This window comes from Calypte anna, chromosome 4A (genome assembly GCF_003957555.1).
Source record: "Calypte anna isolate BGI_N300 chromosome 4A, bCalAnn1_v1.p, whole genome shotgun sequence".
Classification (NCBI taxonomy): domain Eukaryota; kingdom Metazoa; phylum Chordata; class Aves; order Apodiformes; family Trochilidae; genus Calypte; species Calypte anna.
Genome location: NC_044248.1, coordinates 39238728 through 39258809, shown reverse-complemented (window position 1 = coordinate 39258809; position 20082 = coordinate 39238728). Strand labels below are relative to the sequence as shown.

Sequence of the window (20082 nt, the reverse complement as noted above, 5' to 3'; positions counted from 1 at the left end):
GAGGCGGCGGTGGCAGCTGCAGCCGCCGGGCCGGGCCGGGCCGCCCCCCTCCCTCGCCGCCGCAGACAAAGACCGGCGGGCACGGCTCCCCCGCCATCATTCCCCACATGGGAACCACTGAACGGCTGCCCCCTCGGCCAGCCATGAAGATGCGGGTCCCCGCACCGCAACCCCAAGCTGAGCTCCTCATGGAGGAAGCTGCCACCGGAGCCGCGGACGAGGGGGCCACGCAGCCTCCCCTAAAGCGCCCGAGGGTCGGCGGCTGCACCTCGGATTTGCGGGGCTCGATGCCAATCACGCAGCCGGCGGGACCAGTGGCGGGGCCTCTCCCCGCCTCTCCCCGCCCCGCTTCTCCTCCCCCCCAGCCGGGCGGGGCTCTCCCGGCGGCCGTTGCCACTGTGGGGGTCGGGGCAGGGACCGCTGGGGCAGCTCGGGGAGGTTGGCGGTGGATAACGCCTGGGCCAGGGCAGCGCCTCTGCCCGGGCGCCTCCTTCCCCGGTGGTTGCCCCCTTTTCCCTTTTCTCTCTCTCGCCTCCTCCCGACGCGAGTAGCCGGGGCCTTCTCCATGCGGGAGAAGAGGAGGGAGGAGGTGGGAGCTGCTTGTCGGCTCTCCCCGGCGCCCGGCAAGTCGGACCCGCCGCTCCGCGCTGCTCCTGCCGCATCTCCCCACGGCGCGCAGCCGGCGCTGAGCCCTGCCCGCTGCACCGCTCCCAGCCCCCTTCCCTTCTGTTCTCATTTTTAAAAAATCTTACTTCTTTTTTTAAAAATTATTATTATTTTTTAATTCTCCCTCGTCCCCCCCGTACCTCCCCCCCCTTCCCTTCGCTTCTCATCCTGGCTGCGAACAAAGTGTCGAGCACAGAGGATGTCCGGGAAGCACTACAAGGGGCCTGAAGTCAGTTGTTGCATCAAATATTTCATCTTCGGCTTCAATGTCATTTTCTGGGTAAGTGGGCTGATCGCACGGCTCTTCGTTATCTTCCTTTGCCACCTTCTCCTCCGCCTCCTCCCCCGCTGCCTCGCCGGGGTCGGGCACGGCCCGAAAGCAGAACCGTGGGACGGGTAAAAGCGGAGCCCTCCGGGTCCGGCGTGACGATTGGGATTTGGGGCTTTTTGGGGGCTTTTTGAGGCCTCTGTGGCGCCGTCCACTCCCCTTTATCCCCCAGCAGCCACCTCCTTTCCCCCCGGTCGGCTCCGGGTGCGAAAAAGGTTTCCTGCCTTTTTATTTTTATTTTTTTTCTTTTTTCCTCCCTGTTTCCTTCCCTCTCCTCTGCTTTGTGGTGAAAGAGGGAGCAGCTAGGCCTGGAGAACGAAATGATCTGGCAGGTTTTCCTACTGATAATCCCTGTTAAATAAAAATGCTAAAAAAAATCACAGCTCCAGCTCTTTGAGCGGTGCCGTTTGATGAGGCAGTGATTACACAATGATGAGGTCGGGGATGTCATGGGTTTATGATGGTTTTAGCCATTACCACGTAGTAGTAGTAGCGCCAATAATAGGATTGAGGAGGGAAGAAACAGTATTCCCATCCATGGGAGGCTTGGTTTGGCATTGGGGTTGCTGGCTGTGGAGCTTTTTCTCCTGATTGCACAGCATCTTGTTGCTAGCACTGACTATAGAGTAGACAGAACTGTATTGTGAAGAGTAACATGCTTATAGCAGTATTTCTAGCATTTTCCTAATGTGTTGGGCTTGAAAGAGAAGCAGCTGATTTTGGATGTAAATGCCAGATTTTGTAATGACAGAGGGTGGGGGTGAGCACTGTCACATAGGCATAAATGATGAGGTTTTATCACTGCATAGAATGCTGAAAGTTGGATGAAGTGTAATCCTCCTCCTTGCATAGATACTCCATTTATCAGTTAAAAAACACAGATAAACCCAGGTAGAATGAAAGTGGTTTTGGAGGTCTGGTATGATGTCTTATTTGGACTGTAAAGATGAACTGGGGGGAGGAAAAAAAAAACCACCTCGAAATTTTATGGGTAAAGGTAGGAAAGAATAGATGAGGGATACCTTCTAACCAGTACTAAATTAAGATTATCACCTTGGTGGTTAAATGGCCTAGGAGGTATTCATAGCTGACCTCATGTCTGTGCTTCTGGTAAGTAAAGATGCCCGAAGAGGATGTTTTGGGAGGAAGAGAGTTTTAATTAATGACACTTCTATAGTGAAATACCTTTCCTTCATCAAGAAAGTAAGTTGATAAAGTGGAGCTGGCTGTGGTTTTATGTCAGTGTTTACTTGGCCTAAACCCAATCTGTGGCGATGAATGGTTGCAAGCTTTGTAGTTGTTTGACCTGTAGTAGTTTTTATTATACTCTTTGATCAGTTTTTAGTGGTTGAGTTTGCCATGGTTCTTTTCAGTGGTCTGGTTTTTTATTTTGATTCCTCTGGACATGTGTTGCTGTAGACACAGATGTTTTTCAGCAGGGAACAGAGTAGTGTGAAGAACACTTGTATGCCATGTCCTTGGACCAAAAGAGGGAGATTATGGTGAAATAGACATAAACATGTCTATTTCTTGCTCCTTCAGGCACTGTCAGTCTGTAAGAAGTTGTATACCTTGCAATTTCCTTCATCTTATGCTTTGAAGGATAATGTGTGGAAGGCACAAGAGGGGAAGTGCTATCTTTTAGGTGTTTTGTGGCTAATAATTTTCTGATTCCTGTATTGTTGAGTCAAAGCTTTTTGCAGTATGACAGATGTTTCTCTGTTGTAACTGAATGGGTTAAAGGATGTCTGGCTAGGCCAGGGGGCTTTATACTGCTGGAATGCTAATCTGAAGACCTGAGTAGCTGCCCACTGCCATTTGTTTGATGTGTGGCCCTTGCTTCCAGATTTCCCCTTTTGCAAAATGCAAATGTTGTGTCCTTGGCTAAACTTCTTGAAATCCAGACTAAGCACTTTGTAAGAATTTAGCAATTTCTTCAGAATACTGTAATCTATTTATGAGGAAGCCTGCATTTACTACCATGTCTGTATGTTTTGGAGTGAAAACATAAGCAGTTCCTCTTGTAGAATACATTTGAGTGTTGTTTTTACTGAATTAAGAGCAACCCCCTCAATAGTTTGTCATGAAAATTGGGCCAGGAAAGCTGTAAATGAAAAACACAAGTTCACTTGGATGCTCACACAAAGTGATAATAAAAAATAGCCACTAATGTAGTAATTGTAAATAGATTGAAGTGATGAAGAGGTCATAGTATTAACCCCATGTCACTCTCCAGGGGTCTTTTGAACATGGAGATAAGTAAAACACCTTTGTTAAAACATCTGAACTATATAGTGGTTTTAACAGAACTTTTAAAAGATTTTCATGTAAGCAAACAGGGCAGTCCTCTCTGAGTTAGAAAAGTAATGATTTTGACAAGAAAATTGTCAGTGCCTGCACCAGAGGAATGTTGCAAATCTGCTGAAATTCGTGGAGAATGCCTGTATATGCTACTTGAACCAAAAACATTACCAGTAATCAGAGGTTTTGGATGCCACAGAGTATGTGCAAAATAAACTAGCAGACCTTTTGTCAATTTTCTGGTTTTGTGGTGGTCTGTTATTTCCTGAAAGAACAACCCTGAATTATTAGAATAAAGAGGATGGGAAAGTTGGACTCTATTTCTGGACATGTAGTTGTAACCAAAGGTGTCAGTATTCTCTTCAGGTGATAGTTCTGCCTTGCACCATGTGTTTGTCTGTTCTATGAGGCAATAGTATCCTCTGAGTCTACGTATTAATATTCTAGGTATATTTGCAAGCTTAGTTTTTTATTTTGAAAGTCAGTATTAATATTGGTAAGTATGCTGGAAGTGTTTGTTTAGAAAAAACTTGTTTTCTGAGATCACAGAGTGCTCTTGTGCAAAAGGAAAGCTCATTTAGCACTTGCCAAAGTAAGATTTAGGAACTAAGACCTAATAGGCACAAATACAGGTAGAATTCAATATTATGCATAGCTCAGCTGGCATTCTTCTGCTGATTGTTCATTAGGGCACTCACCTGGGTTTTAACTTGCTGAGCATAATTCTTGTGTGAAAGAATTTTATTTTGCTACCTTTCAATGCTGGTGGAATAGGCAGTGCATTTTTATGGCTTTGTAAATCATAATGTAATCTGATTTAGAGGAGAGCTGCAATTATAAGGTAGCAGAAAACATTTTTCTGTAGTTAAAGCAAGCAGTGCCTCCTCCTTGCCTTCCTCCATGTAGAATGGATAATGGCAAAGGTACAGTGCAAAAAGTTAAAGGAGGCTTTCCAGCTTCCCAGAAGGCAAGAACTGGTTCCCCTCTTTCACTTTCTACTTTTGCAAGATAGTTTTAAGCTGACTTTTAGTTCCAGGAACTGTTTTAAATTGCTATCTGTGCTTGATTATACTTGATGGAACCTCTGGAATTATACTACTAATTATGAATTTCAGTCCATGCTTGCTTCTGCAATCTTGGGAAGATGTATATAGAAAACATTGACATTTCAGACAGAATCCTTTCCTTATCTGTTGATTCCCTGTGAGATGTGGTGCAGTTGGGATACAAGTCATAATTTGCTTGGCATCTGTTGGTTTTGATGGCAACCATATGGGTGTCTAAATAGTCTTTTGAATTTCAGGATGAGAGTGAAAAGAAAACTGAGTAAGGTTATGTAATTGTGTGATGGGAAAAGTGTTGGAAAAGTGCACTGACCTTTAAGGGGCAACAAATAGACTGTTTATTAAATAATGTACATTGTTGATAGTTTGTTTTCAAAGGGGCAGGAGATAATTTTCGGATGTCAGCTGGATTTCAGGAATCCACAAGGAAGTTTTTGTTCTGTAATTTTCCTTTGCCACAATAGTTACAAAAATACAGAAATCAGTGTGAGGCTTGTTCTGGGCAGTTTTCAAATGCATTCTGTAGCACTGGAGCTTTAAAAATTTGCATTGGGAAGAAGCCCCTGTGGTGGAAGTGGAACCATTTGGTTCACTGTCCCCCCACTTTCGTGTTCAAATGTGGGTGAGGTTTTAAATTTTATTTATTTTAATTTCTTAGTAGCACAGGTAACAGGTAACAGTGGGGGTTTTTGCCACAAACAGCAAAGACAAGAAAAAAACCAGGCAAGACAGAACTTGGGAAAATCTCCAGTTGTTTTGTGTCAGTGCAAGGTGGTGGTGTACATATTGCTGTGAGCTTGGTATTCCTGAATTCCCCAGTGTCTCTTTCAGCAGATGTAGCCCATCTTTTAAATGCTTAGAAAATGACAGTAACTCCAAGGGTTCCAGAGGTCTTGCTTCAATTTGTAGAGATCATTCTTGGAATAAAAATTTTCTTGCCCTGCTTTCCCTCCTAACTTTTTGTCAGGCTGTAGCATTGCTTACAGGAAAAAAAATCAGTGAGAAAGGGATGAAGCTGTTGCCTGTCTCCTAAGTGTTTGTTTTGCCAAGAGTAGGTGTTTGTAAATACGTCATTGTTTAAAGAACTTTTGATGTTTCTAGTTGGGGGATTGAAGAAGCACAAGGGCACAAGACCTAGAAAAAAAAATGGTGATTGTGTGACCTCCTCTTTGGTGTCAGCATACTTGGAGGGAATATTATTTGAGCTACCAAATGGATATTTCATGTTTTTCTTCTGTGTTCATAGAATCATAGAATTGGCTGGGTTGGAAGGGACCTCAGAGATCATCAAGTCCAACCCTTGATCCATACTGCTGCAGTTCCCAGCCCATGGCACTGAGTGCCACATCCAGTCTCTTTTTAAATATCTCCAGGGATGGAGAATCCACTACTTCCCTGGGCAGCCCATTCCAGTGTCTGATCACCCTCTCGGTAAAGAAATTCTTTCTAATATCCAACCTAAACCTCCCCTGGCACAACTTAAGACCATGCCCTCTTGTCTTGTTGAATTTAGTAAATGTATTTACTACCTTGCTCGAATTACCATAATAATTTTTACCTGGAGTCACACCTATCTCAAAGTATGAGGAGTTAAATTTGAATTTTTAGTGTCCCAATGAGTGAAAAACTGATGCATATGAATGGCACCCTGAGAAACAAGTTTGTCCTAGTGCCACCCCCCTTGTTGCATGTTGATAACGTTTTCTTAATAAAGGCAACAACAGGTCCATGTTCTGTAACACTGAATTTGAAGATAGACATTCTATCTTAATTCAGCAAGGCAGTCTTCTCCTGATAAATGCTTTTTGGTGTATTTATGTATGTATATATGTATATTTATTCAACTACAGTGTGTGTTGCAATAGGCACTCAGGGAAAGTAAGAATGAGCTGGGGAAGAAATGATTTTTTTTTTCCCCAAATGGGAGCTGAGAGCAAGATTATGTGTGGGTTTTTTTGTTTAGTTTTTTTTAACAAAAAAAGAAATCTCTTAGTGAACAGATGTAGGATAAATTTCAAATGGAAAACGTGGAGGACAGTGTTTGATTTGTCTTTTTGTTGGTGTTGCTTTGTGGGTGGGGAGTGAGAAAAAAAGAAAAATGGAAGGAACTTTTTGTCCTTTCCAGTGAATGAAAAGTTTGAAAGAATGGGAGTTTGAAAGAATGTATGTACTTGGTTCTTAAAGAACACTAAGACCTAGTTCCATAGATTAATCCTGAAGTACTCCTTAGCAAACTGAGATTTATTCTTTATTTCTTAAACTCTGTAAGATGCAATAGTTAATGAGTAGGAGAGCATAAAAAACTTGAGCTTACAGTTAGTGAAACAACATTTCCTTTTCCTTAGAACCTTGTTCTTACAAATAATAACTTTTTGTTCAGAGTGCATTATAAACTGGTTTTGGCACCAGAGTTACTACAAGTTACACGTTTGGAAACTGGTATGTAGTTAAATGCTCATTTGAGGAACTTCTACAGTTTATTTAGCTAATGGCAATAAAGTGAAGATTTGCTATAAGCATTTAGAATATAATGCTGTGCTTGCAATTAAAGCTGGAGGTGAGGGAGAATGTTTTTGACCCAAAGACATCTACTGACCTAATTCTCCCACTTAGGGAATTCCAGTCTTAAACTGCAGGCTTCAGGCTTTGCTTTGCCCAAAAAATGCAGCAGCAGGAGCACGTTTCTCAAATTCATGGCTCGTGGCCTGTCAGCAGGACTGGAATTGTTTTATTGATGTAGGCAGGAGCAAGGAGCTGAACAACTCATGAAGTAACCCAGCTCTGTTAGTGATGACCCAGAACTCACTGTCAGCATCACCTATTCAAGTGCCTTCCATTATGGGAGTTTTTAAACTCTTCTATATGTCTGACTTTCTAATTAGGTAGCATTTTGTAATGAATTAGTACTCGTGTACCACTTTACATCTTTTTTTTTTTTTTTTTTTTCTTTTTTCCCCATTAAAAATTAGCAAACAGTCTTGCAGTAGAATAAAGAAAGAATTAAATAATAATAATAAAAAAATCTTATGTACTTTATTGCATTCCACTATAGTTTTACAGTGCACAATCCAGGAAATCTTAAATTTTTCTTCACTGATTTGAGGCCTAATTGGTTTATTTTCTACTGCACTATTGCAGAGCTGGGGAAGTGTCCTCATTTTTGTCCTGCTTCTTCTGCCAAAAAATATCTTCCCTTTCAGCAGGACTTTGTGGAGGCATAAGGGATGGGATGGGTGGATGTTACTGCTGGCACAGAGCTCTCTGTAGCTGCTTCTGGAACACGGGCAAAGATCTAGAGCAGTCTGACCTTATCCTCACACACTGAGGCTTCCAGTCAGACTTTGGTTTGTTATCAAACTGACTCAGTGTGATCTCATACAGCATCTGTGCAAGTCAGGCCATCTGGAGGTTAAAACCAGTCAGATTCCAGTCCTTTAGATGGATAAAATGAGTCAAACAACAGTAATGGTATTTATTTCATATGCATCAATCTCCGCAGCAGATTCTTCAGCTAATGTTTCATCTTTCCATCTTTTACATCATCATTTTCCTCTAGACAGCACTTCAAATAAGTAGACATAGAGGATCTTATGAATGAACTGTCCATTTCCCACAGAATGGAGAAAAATCAATATGCCTCTTCCAGGCCTTGAAAATCCCTCTATTCCTAGTGAAGGCTTCATTGCATCAAATAATATTGAAAATAATTCAATATTCAGGCAAAGTTCCTGATGTGTGGTGATGCAAATCGGGTTTTCTTTTCTTTTTGCAACAAGGCAAATACGTATTATAAAAACATCTTCATCCTTAGCAGGCAAGTAAAATTATTTCTAAAATAGTTTGGTGCTTCTTTATAGGTTTGTATTCAAAGAAAAAGATGAAAAGGAGACTAGATAATTTAGGTATAGAAAATACTTTGAGTTCATAGAGACCGTTGGCTTGGTTTACCTAAATGTTGTCTTAATGAGTTAAAAACCTGAGTGTATCTGCTGCCATAGCTCCAGTCAGCTCCTGTTATAGGGTAATGAGTATGATATAAATGAGAATGCCAGGGTGACTGCAATAATTCATCCTACTGGGTGTTTCCTAGCATTAGTAGGATAAGTTTAATGAGAGTCTAGCTTAATTTACTTTGATTTAGATGCAAATCTTCTCTGATACAGGACATAATTTTATGTCAGGGCTCTCTTCCTCTTTGCCAAGAGGGAAAGCTTTCTCAGCTGAGCTCTGGTTGCTTATCTGGAGCAAAGATGCAGCAGCACCCTGTGTGAGGTGTCACCCCTGGGATCTGTAATTTGGTCAGACCCTGCATCACAGGTTCTCCCTGTTGGACACCTTTGCTCTGTGTTCCCAGTTGGCAAGACTCTAGCTTATCTGTGCTTCCCTCTCACTGAACTGCATCTCTTCTGCTGCATTCTGTCAAGCAGCTTTGAATAAAAAAAGTGTCCCAGTGAGTGGAAAGGAAGGTTTGAAGGAGCTCCCCTTTATGTGTTGTAAATAGTTTATGTGTAAAAGCAGAGGCAGTGAGGAAAAAACACAGGTCATGTAAGGCAAAGGTTTTGTTGCTTCATACCATGCTTCAATTAACTGTGTCACCTCCTGGAAGAACCTTGCTTGTCTTTGCAGTGCCATGTGGTTGGAATATTTCAGGTTGGAAAACAGAATAGAGATAGTTGATAATTCCAAACATTGTGTCCTACCCACTAGGAAGGAAGAAGTCAGGAAATCTGCTGGGCCACGTTCAGCTGGTGCTGGCCCAGGATGTTTTACTATGCACAAAGCAAGGGTTTCAGATTTTTTTAATTTTAATTTTTGCCACTGAAACATAAAACCAGAAGTGTTCCTTTTTCCATGTGGATAAAAGATAGGATTTCATAGAAGTTGTCTCGGTGACTGCCAGTTTGTGTCTAAGTGTCTAAGGGAATAAGTATGGATTCAGTCAGTCCAACAATAATAAAAAAGTGGTTAAAAATTAAAATGAAAAGCCCTGTTTTCTAAGGAGCTATGTAATTAGTATTTGGATGAAAATTCAGCCATATGACTTGCATGAAGACTATAAAAATGTGTCTGTATATAAATGTAGAAAAAAAGTATGATTGCAGTTAATAAATAATGAGGACCTAGTTTGATCAATATTGCTTGATATCACAGCCCTTCTCTTGTTCTTTCCCTGTGGGCACCCAGGAGGATGTGAAGTCCTGCTACTTGCCCAATAGTCTAACTCAATTTTGGTTTTTTTTTCCTCTCTGAAGGACTGGGAGGACCTGTTCTCTGTAGCAGGGCTGTTTCCTGCCTTGGTTCTGACAGTGGTTTCCTGACTCCTTTGGGTGTTGCTGTCTTGCAATTAAATTCTGGTGCCAAAATGAGAGAAAAGGGGGCTGCAAATGTCTGAGGCTGGCACAAGGTTGCAGAAAGTGTTAGTACAGCTTCAGTGGGCTGACAGTCATCAGATACTGGATCTGACTGAGAACTCTCATCATCTGGGTCAATTTCTATTGACTTGCTGTTTGGCTGCAAGAATGAAGTGTGGGAAGGTGGTAAGAAAGTCTCCTCCTTTTCCTGTATAGATCAACTTCAAGGGGTTGTACAAGCACGGCCTCTTTCAGCTGTAAACAAAGTAGTTTTGGACTGTGCAGTACACAGAGGCATCAGACATGATGCTGTGTTATTGATGAGCTCAGGATGGTGAGGAATATTATGTAGATATATGTGCTACTTGGGATGCACCTGCAGTGCACTTTGGTCTTTTCTATATTAGTAAGAGTTATGGTTGTTATCTGTTTTCTCCTAGTTGCTCAATGATGCTGGAGAAAGCACAAGTAATGATAGTTTATTTTAATGTGAGATTAATTTGAATTTAAGTGGACAGCTCCATCTACCTCTCTGGTTTGTCCTCTTGTATCATGCCCTCTAATAAGATACTTTGTTGGAGTGGTCTGTTGGAAGGTGTGGCAAAACCCAAGAAAGTTCAAAATGATTATCCATTGCCAAGTAATATAATTTTTGATTGTTTGTTGCAAACAAAGGGTTAACATACATCTAATGTTGGTAACACCTTTATACATTGTGCACACAGTTTGTATATATACATACATAAAAGAAAAGTGTGTTTGAAAGAAAAAAAAAACCCTTGATAGAACAGAGGTTCGTTGATTTATGTGCCTAAAAGCAAGACTTGAAGGGACTGGAAACCCATCTAACAGCTATTACATGCAAAGGACTTTTTGCACTAATCTTTCTCTGTTTGTACTGCACTGTTCTGCTGGGGAGTCTGCCAAAGCAGGATAACCTAGGGCAGGCCATACAGAAGACATCCAGGTGGGTTTTGAAAATCTCCAGAAAAGGAGATTCCACAACCTCTCTGGGCAGCCTGTGCCACTCAGTCACCCTCACAGCAAAGAAGTTTCTCCTCATGTTGAGGTGGAACTTCCTACATCCTAGTTAAAACCCATTATTCCTTGTCCTGTTACTGGGAGCCACTGGGAAGGGATTTGTCTCATTCTCTTGACATACACCCCAAAGATATTTGTAGACATTACTAAGATCCCCTCTTAGCTAAACAGCCCCAGTTCTCTCAGTCTTTCTTCATAGTAGTGGTCTCACTTAGCATGGCTAATGTTCAAAAATACTGCTTTCTTTTACATGTGGGTAGTCTCCTTCCTCTTAAAAGACATCCTATGAAGAGAGTAAAAACCACAGCTTGGGTAGTCTCAAAATTTGTGGTAGTGTCTGATTCAGTGTTTTATTCTGCAGGATATTTTCCAGGCAAATAATGAGTACTCTATTCCACTGTTACTTACATTTTTCTTGCCAGTAGCAGGTGATTATTGCCTGGATAAATTACCATGCCTGTTGTAAATGCCTGGCTCTTGTTGATTTTGCCCTCCTTTCTGTTTGTGCTCTACACCACCTTGCAGAGGTTGTTCTTTTTGTTCCACTTTCCAATGTAGCCCTTTTTGTATCACCTGGAACTTAAAACTCACCTGGGTTCTGTGCTTTTAGCCCATAGGAGCCCCTTGCATGGTCATTGCCATGCTCTGAGAGGGCTTTCTACAGGAGCAGTTTGCTGACTCTGTTACTGGAGCCCAACCACCACACCATAGGAAAGTGGGAAGGAGAAGTAAAAAAAAAAAAAAGATGCCACCATTTTATAAGGTACTTGTTCCTATTTGTCAAACAATTTCTTTCCCTAATGTGTCAAGAAACATAAGAAACATAAGTTAAGCAGCATACTGTAAAGTACTAAATATTTTGAGAGTTCATGGGGGTCCTTTTTTGTATCATAGAATCATAGAATTGGCTGGGTTGGAAGGGACCTCAGAGATCATCAAGTCCAACCCTTTTACCACCGTTGCGGTTGCTAGACCATGGCACTGAGTGCCACATCCAGTCTCTTTTGAAATATCTCCAGGGACGGAGAATCCACTACTTCCCTGGGCAGCCCATTCCAATGCCTGATCACCCTCTCTGTAAAGAAATTCTTCCTAATATCTAACCTAAACCTCCCCTGGCACAACTTGAGACCGTGCCCTCTTGTCTTGTTGAAAGTTGTCTGGCAAAAGAGACCAACGTCCACCCGGTTACAACCTCCTATCTTTGGAGACCTGTCAGAACTTCATTGATTACTGCTATTTCTTTGAATCTCCCTAGCATACTAGGTAGGATTTGTATTTACTCTAAAAGGCTGCCTTGTTCCGTGGTAACATAGCCTTAAAGTTTCTGCAGGTGATATTTATAGATGAAAGTAGAACAATTTTGGTGTAGGTCTGTGGTCAGAATCGTTCCTGTGAGCAGGATTAGACTCCTAGCTTGAGGAAGTTGAAGGACTTGATAAGTTGGAAGGATGGGCTTCATCTGCTTGTGGGGTGGCATTGGAATTCTGTATAAATGGTGGTGAGAAGAGAAGCCTGTAAATTGTCACAGAGTGGAATGCATTAACTTGTTCATAAAGCAGAAGGTATTAAACTTTGAAAATAGAACCTTCTAAAAGTGGGAAGGTAGTCATATTTTGTTTGAATATAACCTGCCTTGTTTTATATTACATCTCCATATTACCTTCTTGGTAGATATTTTTCTGCTGTTATTCTTATCAAAGCACTACTTTGGGAGCTCTCCTCATTGTTTCCCTCCTTTGTTGATAGCTCTTTAGGTCAAAAAACTCTAGCTTGCAAAAACCAAACAGGTGCATAAAGAAGTTTCAGAATTCAGAGGAAACACAGGGTGGATCAATTATTAAGTACCTTCCCTCTCCCTCATCCACTTCCTGATGGATTAATTTTGAATGAGCTCCCTGCACAGCTTTCCTTCATCCACTTAGAGTACAGAGCACAAGGGCTTTCAGCTCTGTAAATGCTTGGGCCCTTCTTATATTCCTCTGCATAAAGCAGCTCCTGTTGGCTTCAATGGGAATCACTTGGTGGTAGCTGCATAATTAGTTTCTAAGCATTGTGGGGTTTTTTTTTTTTCTTTTGTTTGTGTTGTTTTTGTTTTTTTTTTTAATATTTTCAAAAGAAGTAGAGCAATTACTTCAGTTGCCTAAGTATCTAAAAGCTGACAAGAAGGTTAATAGAGCAGTCTAACCAAAAAACTCTGGCAGAGAAGAGTGGAGCCTATCAGGCAGTTTCTTCTGTTTTGTGCCTCAGAGAAAGCATCCTCTCTGACCATTTAGATACTTTAAATGAAAACTTCTCCCAGTAATAGGATCTGTATGTGACTAATGCATGTGGCATTGAGAGAACTTAGCTGCTGGAGTACACAGAGTTCATCCACAGCAGCCAACTGGTAGGGACTGTGTGCTCTCCAGTTGTAAAGCAGTGGTGTGCTTGGGTGAAATATCTACATTTGTGCCAAAATACCATTTAACAGTGGATTCTGCAGGCTCTCTGCCTTGCCATCAGGCTGGGCAGCAAGCTGCTCACTGCTGTAATTTTTTCTAACAAGCAATGTATAGTTTTGTCCTGTGTCCTGCTTTTTTATCAGGCATGTCCATCATAGCATCAACTTAATGATACATCTGTGTCTGATGTCACTGGTGCTCATCCTAAGTCCCATTTCTTCTGTCTACCATTAGCCATAGAAGAAATCACCACATTTGATTAATAGCTACTGAACTTTAGCATCTTAGGCTAGGAGTAATGGCTTATTAGTGAAATATGTTCCATTACTGCTAATGATGTTTTAGCAAGTAAGCTAATGTCTCAGGTAAAAGAATTTCTGCAAGCAGAGCATAAAAGCAGCATGTATATAAATTAAGCCTGAAAATCAGTTTGTAGCTCAACAGAAACTGAACATCTTGGACTTGTTTTGTTTGTGCTTTGGTTATTGATAGAGAAAAAAAAAAAAAAGTCTGTCTAAATGCAGAACTTGATTAATGCTGCATTTCTTTTCTATTGTTATTTCAGCAGTTTGTGGTATTGCAGTATGAGTAGAGAGTTAGATCTGTGCTACTACAAATGGTTTTGATACTATTAAAAGTAAACAGCAAAACCCACCTTTTGCCTTTAAGGTAGGCTTTAAAGAAATGTAAAACTGATTCTAATTGATGTCTTAGAAAAAAAAAAAAAAAGCAAGGTATTAATATTCCTTGCTTTTAGACTCCTCGTACCACCAAAGGAGATGAAGAACTACTCTGATCTATTATACTGAATGCTTAATCTGCTGGATTGTCATGTACCTTCAAATGAAGCATTAACCTATACAGCCAAAAATTGTTTCAAGGTTTTAGAGATGTGCTGCTCCTTGCCTTTGACTAGATCCAGTGTAAGGGAGTTCCCAAAGGGAAAGAATCTTTTTTTCTCTAATGTGTGAAGAAATAATCTGTCAGTCCACCTTCAGCTTGAAGTTGAGGTTAAGTTTTAATGGTAAGGAATTTAAAAGATATTTATTTGAAGATTGTGTAGTCTCAATTTCTGTAACCTTTGTGTGTATTGCCCACTTCTAAATACCTAGAACACATATAAATATGTGTATAAATGGGCTGAGTTCTCTATGGTGTGAAAAGATGTGATAAAAAGGAATCTTTTTGAATATACTTCAATTTCCTGCTAAAGTCCCATGCAATTCAAAGGTAGTAAGTTTGATGATTTTGCTTAAAATGGTGTTTCAAGAGGATGAAACCAGCTGAAAACAGTTTGTTTTCCTAAGATTAGGATTCATAAAGCAGCTGAGGGGCTGGTGAAGAGTGAGGTTGGAAGAGAACCACTCAGGTGAGGATGTGACTGGGGGAACTCACTTTTGCTACTGAAGCACCTGTATTAAGTGCCTTGAGCTAAAGCTGTGGGGTTTCTGTGAGTTCTGTCCCTGCAATTAATATTTGTCATAATTAGTAACTTCTATGGACAGATCAAATCTGAAAAAAAACCCTAAAACACCAAACCAACCACTGTAGACTGAAAAATGTCCCTTGGAAATATTTCATCTTATTTAGCTCTTAAATCTGTGAATTGATGCTCTTTCTCTTTTGTTTTCAAAGTCTAATACTAATTAACCCCAGACTTGAGTTAGGAAAGCCTAATCTAGTGAATTTTAGATATAGGTAGGAACTATATAGGACTATAGATAGGAATTGCATAGGCAGAGCTGTTGAGGCAGTCTTCAAAGAACCTTTTTAGAAATGCAACAAAGAGAAAATACCAAAGATCAGACTGGCCCAGCCAAAAGGTCTTTTTAAGTTAAGTGTCCTTAGAATAGTGGTCAGTGGTAGACAGCTGGTGAAAAATGGAAGAACAAGGCAGATAGATAGTGGTAATTCTTAGGGGATATGCCCCGAATCTTCACTTTTTCAGAGCCAGAATCAGGATGTTTGGACTTAGTACTGTTGGATGGTTTTCTTTTCAGTAATTTGTCTGGTTGGCCCTTGAATCTCTTCACTTTCTGAAGTATGTGACATCCAGTTGTGAGTTGTACTTTTTCCCTATTAGTCTTGGCTTACTTTTGGGAGAGGTGGAGTTCCAGCAGGTGTGTAATAAAGCATTCTGCAGGGTGGGGTCTGTGAACTCTGATGCTCGTCTGCTTTGCTTCTGTGAAACCACAATGAAAATCTGGCATCTGAAGAATGTGTTTTGAAGCTTTTCTCTCTTCCCTGCCATACCCTGACTTTTCCACACAATATCATGGAGAAACAAGTTTTGAAGACTTTTCCTTTTCAGTAGTTCAGATGGTTGAATTACACATGTTGTAAGTGTACCAGTCCAAGGAGATACAGCTGGATGTCACAGATGAAAATGTTTGCTGCTGGGAAGAGGAGCTGTAAATTTCCAGATTTTGACCTAACTGGATCTTCACACAGCTCCTGCAATTATAATGAATTTATCATTTTTCAGCTTGGGCCATGTTTAACAGCAAGGTAGTTGGCAGTTTTTATATAGGATTGCAGTTGCCTGGAGTTATTTTTGTCCCTTTGTCATCCTCTCTTTCCCTGGCCTTCAAAAAGGAACTAAAAAGCAATAGTAGGTTTTCAAATCATTATTTAATCTGTTGTTGGTTACAGTGGATCCTTAGTAATAAAATAGTATCTGAAGGATGAGAATTCTATGATGCACAGATGAATCTGAAGGGTGTTCTCAGGTAGGCATCAGATTGTTTCTTCTGCTGATTATTGTTTTGAAAGACTGGTAGTTTTCTTTAGCATAAAAGTTCAAATGTAGCACTTACCCAGGATTTTGGAAGTCAAGGTGGAAAATTCCTTCCCCAAAAATGTCCATAAGCAAATTGGTGGCTTTTGGGGAGTGATGCCTTGTGTGCCTCAGTTGCCTCTGAAGCAGAGATCAATGTTAGTAGGATCTTGAGGGGTTACATATGGTAAATTCCTGGCCAGAGAGTAAGTACAAAGGAGTTGTTGGTGCTGTATAAGCATGGTATTCCCAACTCCCTGAGGTTGTACTGTAGCAAATTCTGCTATAAAGCCAAATTTATAGGAGTGATTTTACATTATACCACAATGTTTTACATCTGATAAGTAAAATGGGATACATCTGATAAGTAAAATTTCTTGTTTACTTGCATAATAATTACAAAAGAGAGGAAGAACATAAGTGGCATGGCTGACAAAGAGAAGACTGGAGAGGCAATACAGCAGCATAACCTGATGGTATGATCCTGGCTAAAAAAAGATCCTTACTTATCTTTTACTTACTGCAGCAGCTGCTGCTTCTCAGCCTGGCTGAGAGAGCATAAATTCAAATACAAAGGTCTCCTGTGGCTCCTCTTGGCTGACACTGCAATGGCAGATCAGACCTTCCTGTATCATCTTCACTTATTTTCTTCTTTTTCTCAAGATTTTCTCTGCATTTGTATCAATCACAGTCTTTTATTACTGGCCTGAATATGAGCAGCAATCCTGCCACTCCAAAACTTTTATTTACTTGAGTGACTGGAACAATCTGTAGAGAAAAGAATTAGCAATGTGGGTTTCATAAGAAGCTCAGGTCTTTTTCCTTTTTATACTGCCTGGAGAAGAGGGGCAATTTTTGTGCTTTTTGCAGCTGCTGAAGATACAGGACAAATTCCTGTTCTTGAGCTGAATTTCCACCACTCCACCCTGGTCCCCTGTCCTCTTCTACCTTGTAATAGTGAGGTTTAAGTTCTGACTTGGCCATTGCAGCATTTAATAAAAGTATTGGTCTGCTTGCTTGCATCTTCTGAGTGGGTTCTGGAGGAAAGAGTCTTGACAATGTTTTTCCAGAGCTCTTCAACGAAGCAAGTGTGGTCATAAAATAATTTTTTTGGAAAGAGTTACTTAGGTCTTAGCTGGATGGGGGTAGACTTCAAGCAAGAGCCCTACCTGAAATTGGTGGCACTGCCTTTGTGTGCTGTGGAAGAAAGGTCCTAACATTCAGAGACTTAGTTTAGAGGATAGATAGATTGATATCAAATTGATAAGACTTTCAAAAGTGATATGAGCTGTGGCTGTCATCAAGAGTGTCTCTAGACTGATAGAGACTGATAAGAATTCCTCATTGTGGATCCAGCAGGCTGACGTTGATGTTGAATGTTAATTGGAGGTTTTGAAATCATCTAAGTGCTCTTTGAAAACTTGCCCTGTTATTAAGGTTTTCCTTAAATGTATTATAGGAATGATGGAGTTTGTATAAGCAAAGAGTGATGTTTGGAAGTAATCATGGGACCAACCACAGTATTGCTGTTCTTTCTACCAAGTGGACTTAACAAGAATAAAATGCCATTACTATCTTCATAATCAGATTAAAATTAATGTCTTTGTAATAGTTCTGGAATCAACTACTGAGTGCTTGAACTGCTTCCTTGCTGCTTAATGAACCCTGTGGCCTTGCCAGACTAATGGGGTAGCTGCTTCTTTTGGTTTTATTTTTGTTTTCTTTTTTGTTTTTTTTTTTTTTTATCCTGTGTTTTAGGTATCTGGAACATCTTTGATAATGCCTCTCTAAGGCTGGAAGTCTTTTATGGGATATAGAAGAAGAGTGCAAATTTGCCTAGAAGTTGAAAAGGTTTTGGACTGGAGTAAAAAGCTTTGGTTTGGTGTGACTTACACAATCTGGTAGTCTGTGCAGGTAGCTGCCTCGTTAAAATACATTTGCAGTAAGCTTTTTTTTTTGTTTTGCATTTAAACAACACATATTTTCATGCTGTAAGTAAAGTCTGATCTTGCATTTGTTCCTATAAGGCTTTATGCTTCAAGAGGTGCCTGTGGAAAAATAAGATTTAGGTTTGAGCAGTTACTGAAAAACTAATCCTGTACTCCCCAGTATAAGGAGCGTGGATTCTTCACTCCATTGAGTGAAATATGACTGGTGTGACCCAGTTTATTTTCATATTTAACATACTGGATACTTTTTTTTTGCTTTTTTCTACTTGTTTCCTAGGAAACAAATGCCCTGGTATAGTAGAGAACAGCTATTATATGGAGAGTGCCAACTGTCTAAAATATTACTCTCTTGTAGGTGGAAGGATTTAAAGGTGAGAGAGCTTTTCAAAATGATCTTTATTAACCAAAATAGCACAAAGCTGTGTTTCACTCTGCTGTGCAACTCCTAAATGTATTCATATTGTGCTCAGTAGGAGTATCTGTGTTGTCTACTGAAACTACTATATATGCTCCCACTCAATGCATACTAAAAGAAGCTGAGTGAGTAACTAATAAATGGTTGTTTCTGTCATCCTTGCTGAACAGCATGCAGAAACAGATTTATAAAGTGGTTTTTATTTTGAATTATCTGGAATGGAAACAATAATGCAGATTTTTGTGGTTAGAGTGAACTTCAGGAAATGTAATTTATGGTAGTGGAGGAGGTCAAGAGAGGGATAGGAAACCTTTTTAAATGTGTCATTTATCATGCAGCTGTGTTTTGTGGTTTGTTCAGGTTTTTTATATGTATTTTAGTCCAGTGTTTATTGTTGCAGCAGAAAAATCAGTATGGGTAATTGTTGCAATGCTATTTTTGAAGCTGTGATGTTGAGAACAGTTTTGAGATTGGTGATGCTGAACCTTGCCTGAGTGGTGAAAGAAAAGGCAGCAAACTGGTTACTGGTTGAACTGGCTGGTTAACTAATGAGAGTGGTGGGAGGAGGGATGTTGGGTTCTGGGAATACTGAGGAAATTGGAGGAGGAGTAAGGGGGAATATGAAATTTTGATGGTGTGTGACAAAGAGGGATGAATATGTACTACAGGTACTATATATGCCATATGTACTATACTATATAGTATATATAGTATAATCTATACTTATAATCTATACTCTAGATATATACTATATATATATACACACTATATATTACACATTACCTATGTGTAATATCTATATTACACATATTATATATATAATGCTTATAAATGCATATTATCTACCCTAATAGTTATAATTTTCAAAAAGCTAAACACCAGTAGATAATAAATTTCAGTGAAGGCACATACAAGATTTTGAAGATCTTGCTCAAGTGTACAGCTTTTGGTTTTGGTTTTCTTTTCTTTTTTTAAAGCAAGTTATGAAAGCAAGGCTTGTGCTTTCACTGCTAGAACTGAGGGAAGAAGCGAAGTGGAGACCTAACTAAACACATCTCTAGATGTGCTTCTAGATTGCTGGAGATGTATTTGTAGACATCTATCTGGCAGCAGCAAGGCCTGCTAAATCACACACATGAATCTGTGATGCTGGTGGAGGCTGGAGAGGGGTTTTTTGAGCTCTTCCAAGAGAGGGAGTTGCTCTTTTGTGGCTGCTGCCTCAGCTACTAATGGTTATTCCAGTTGTGCAGAGTATGGAGGTGGTGAACTGGAGAGCAAGTAGAGGCAGAGCTCTGTGGGAGTTCAGTGTTGCCAGGACATGTGTGACATGCATCAATGTTCATGTGTGACCTGGTGAAGTCCAGACTGCTGCTAGATGACATTTGGGATGCTTACTGCACATTCCGAAGATTTATTCACAAATGTTTCCTGATTAGTGTTGGGGAAGTGGCAGTAGAGTTATCTTCATCATGGCTTACAAAGCCAAGGTATCCAAGGCTATAATAGAATCATTTAAGCTAGAGAAGACCTTTAAGACCATCAATTCTAACCTTAAACCTAACACTGCACTAAACCATGTCTCCAAGTGCCACATCTGCACTGTCCTTTCTGGTGGATTCCTAAGACAGAGCAGAGTTTGTGAAGGAAAAGAAATTGTGATTTATTTTTTTTTTTCTTTCTTAAGACAAATCTGGTTTTATGCTTAGGGGGACTTTCAGATTCTGTGGAATGAGTTCTGCAAATGAAG

The 20082-nt window shown here is 40.4% G+C and overlaps 1 protein-coding gene across 1 annotated transcript in view; it reads left to right on the top strand.

Annotated features, from left to right (window-relative positions):
• The first annotated feature begins 360 nt into the window (after positions 1-360).
• TSPAN5 (tetraspanin 5) overlaps positions 361-20082 on the top strand; it is a 64437-nt gene continuing 44715 nt past the window's right edge. Inside the window, exon 1 of the mRNA XM_008499601.2 lies at positions 361-946. Coding sequence (XP_008497823.1) covers positions 866-946 — 81 coding nt within the window. The 5' untranslated portion in view covers positions 361-865. The remainder of the gene's footprint in view (positions 947-20082) is intronic.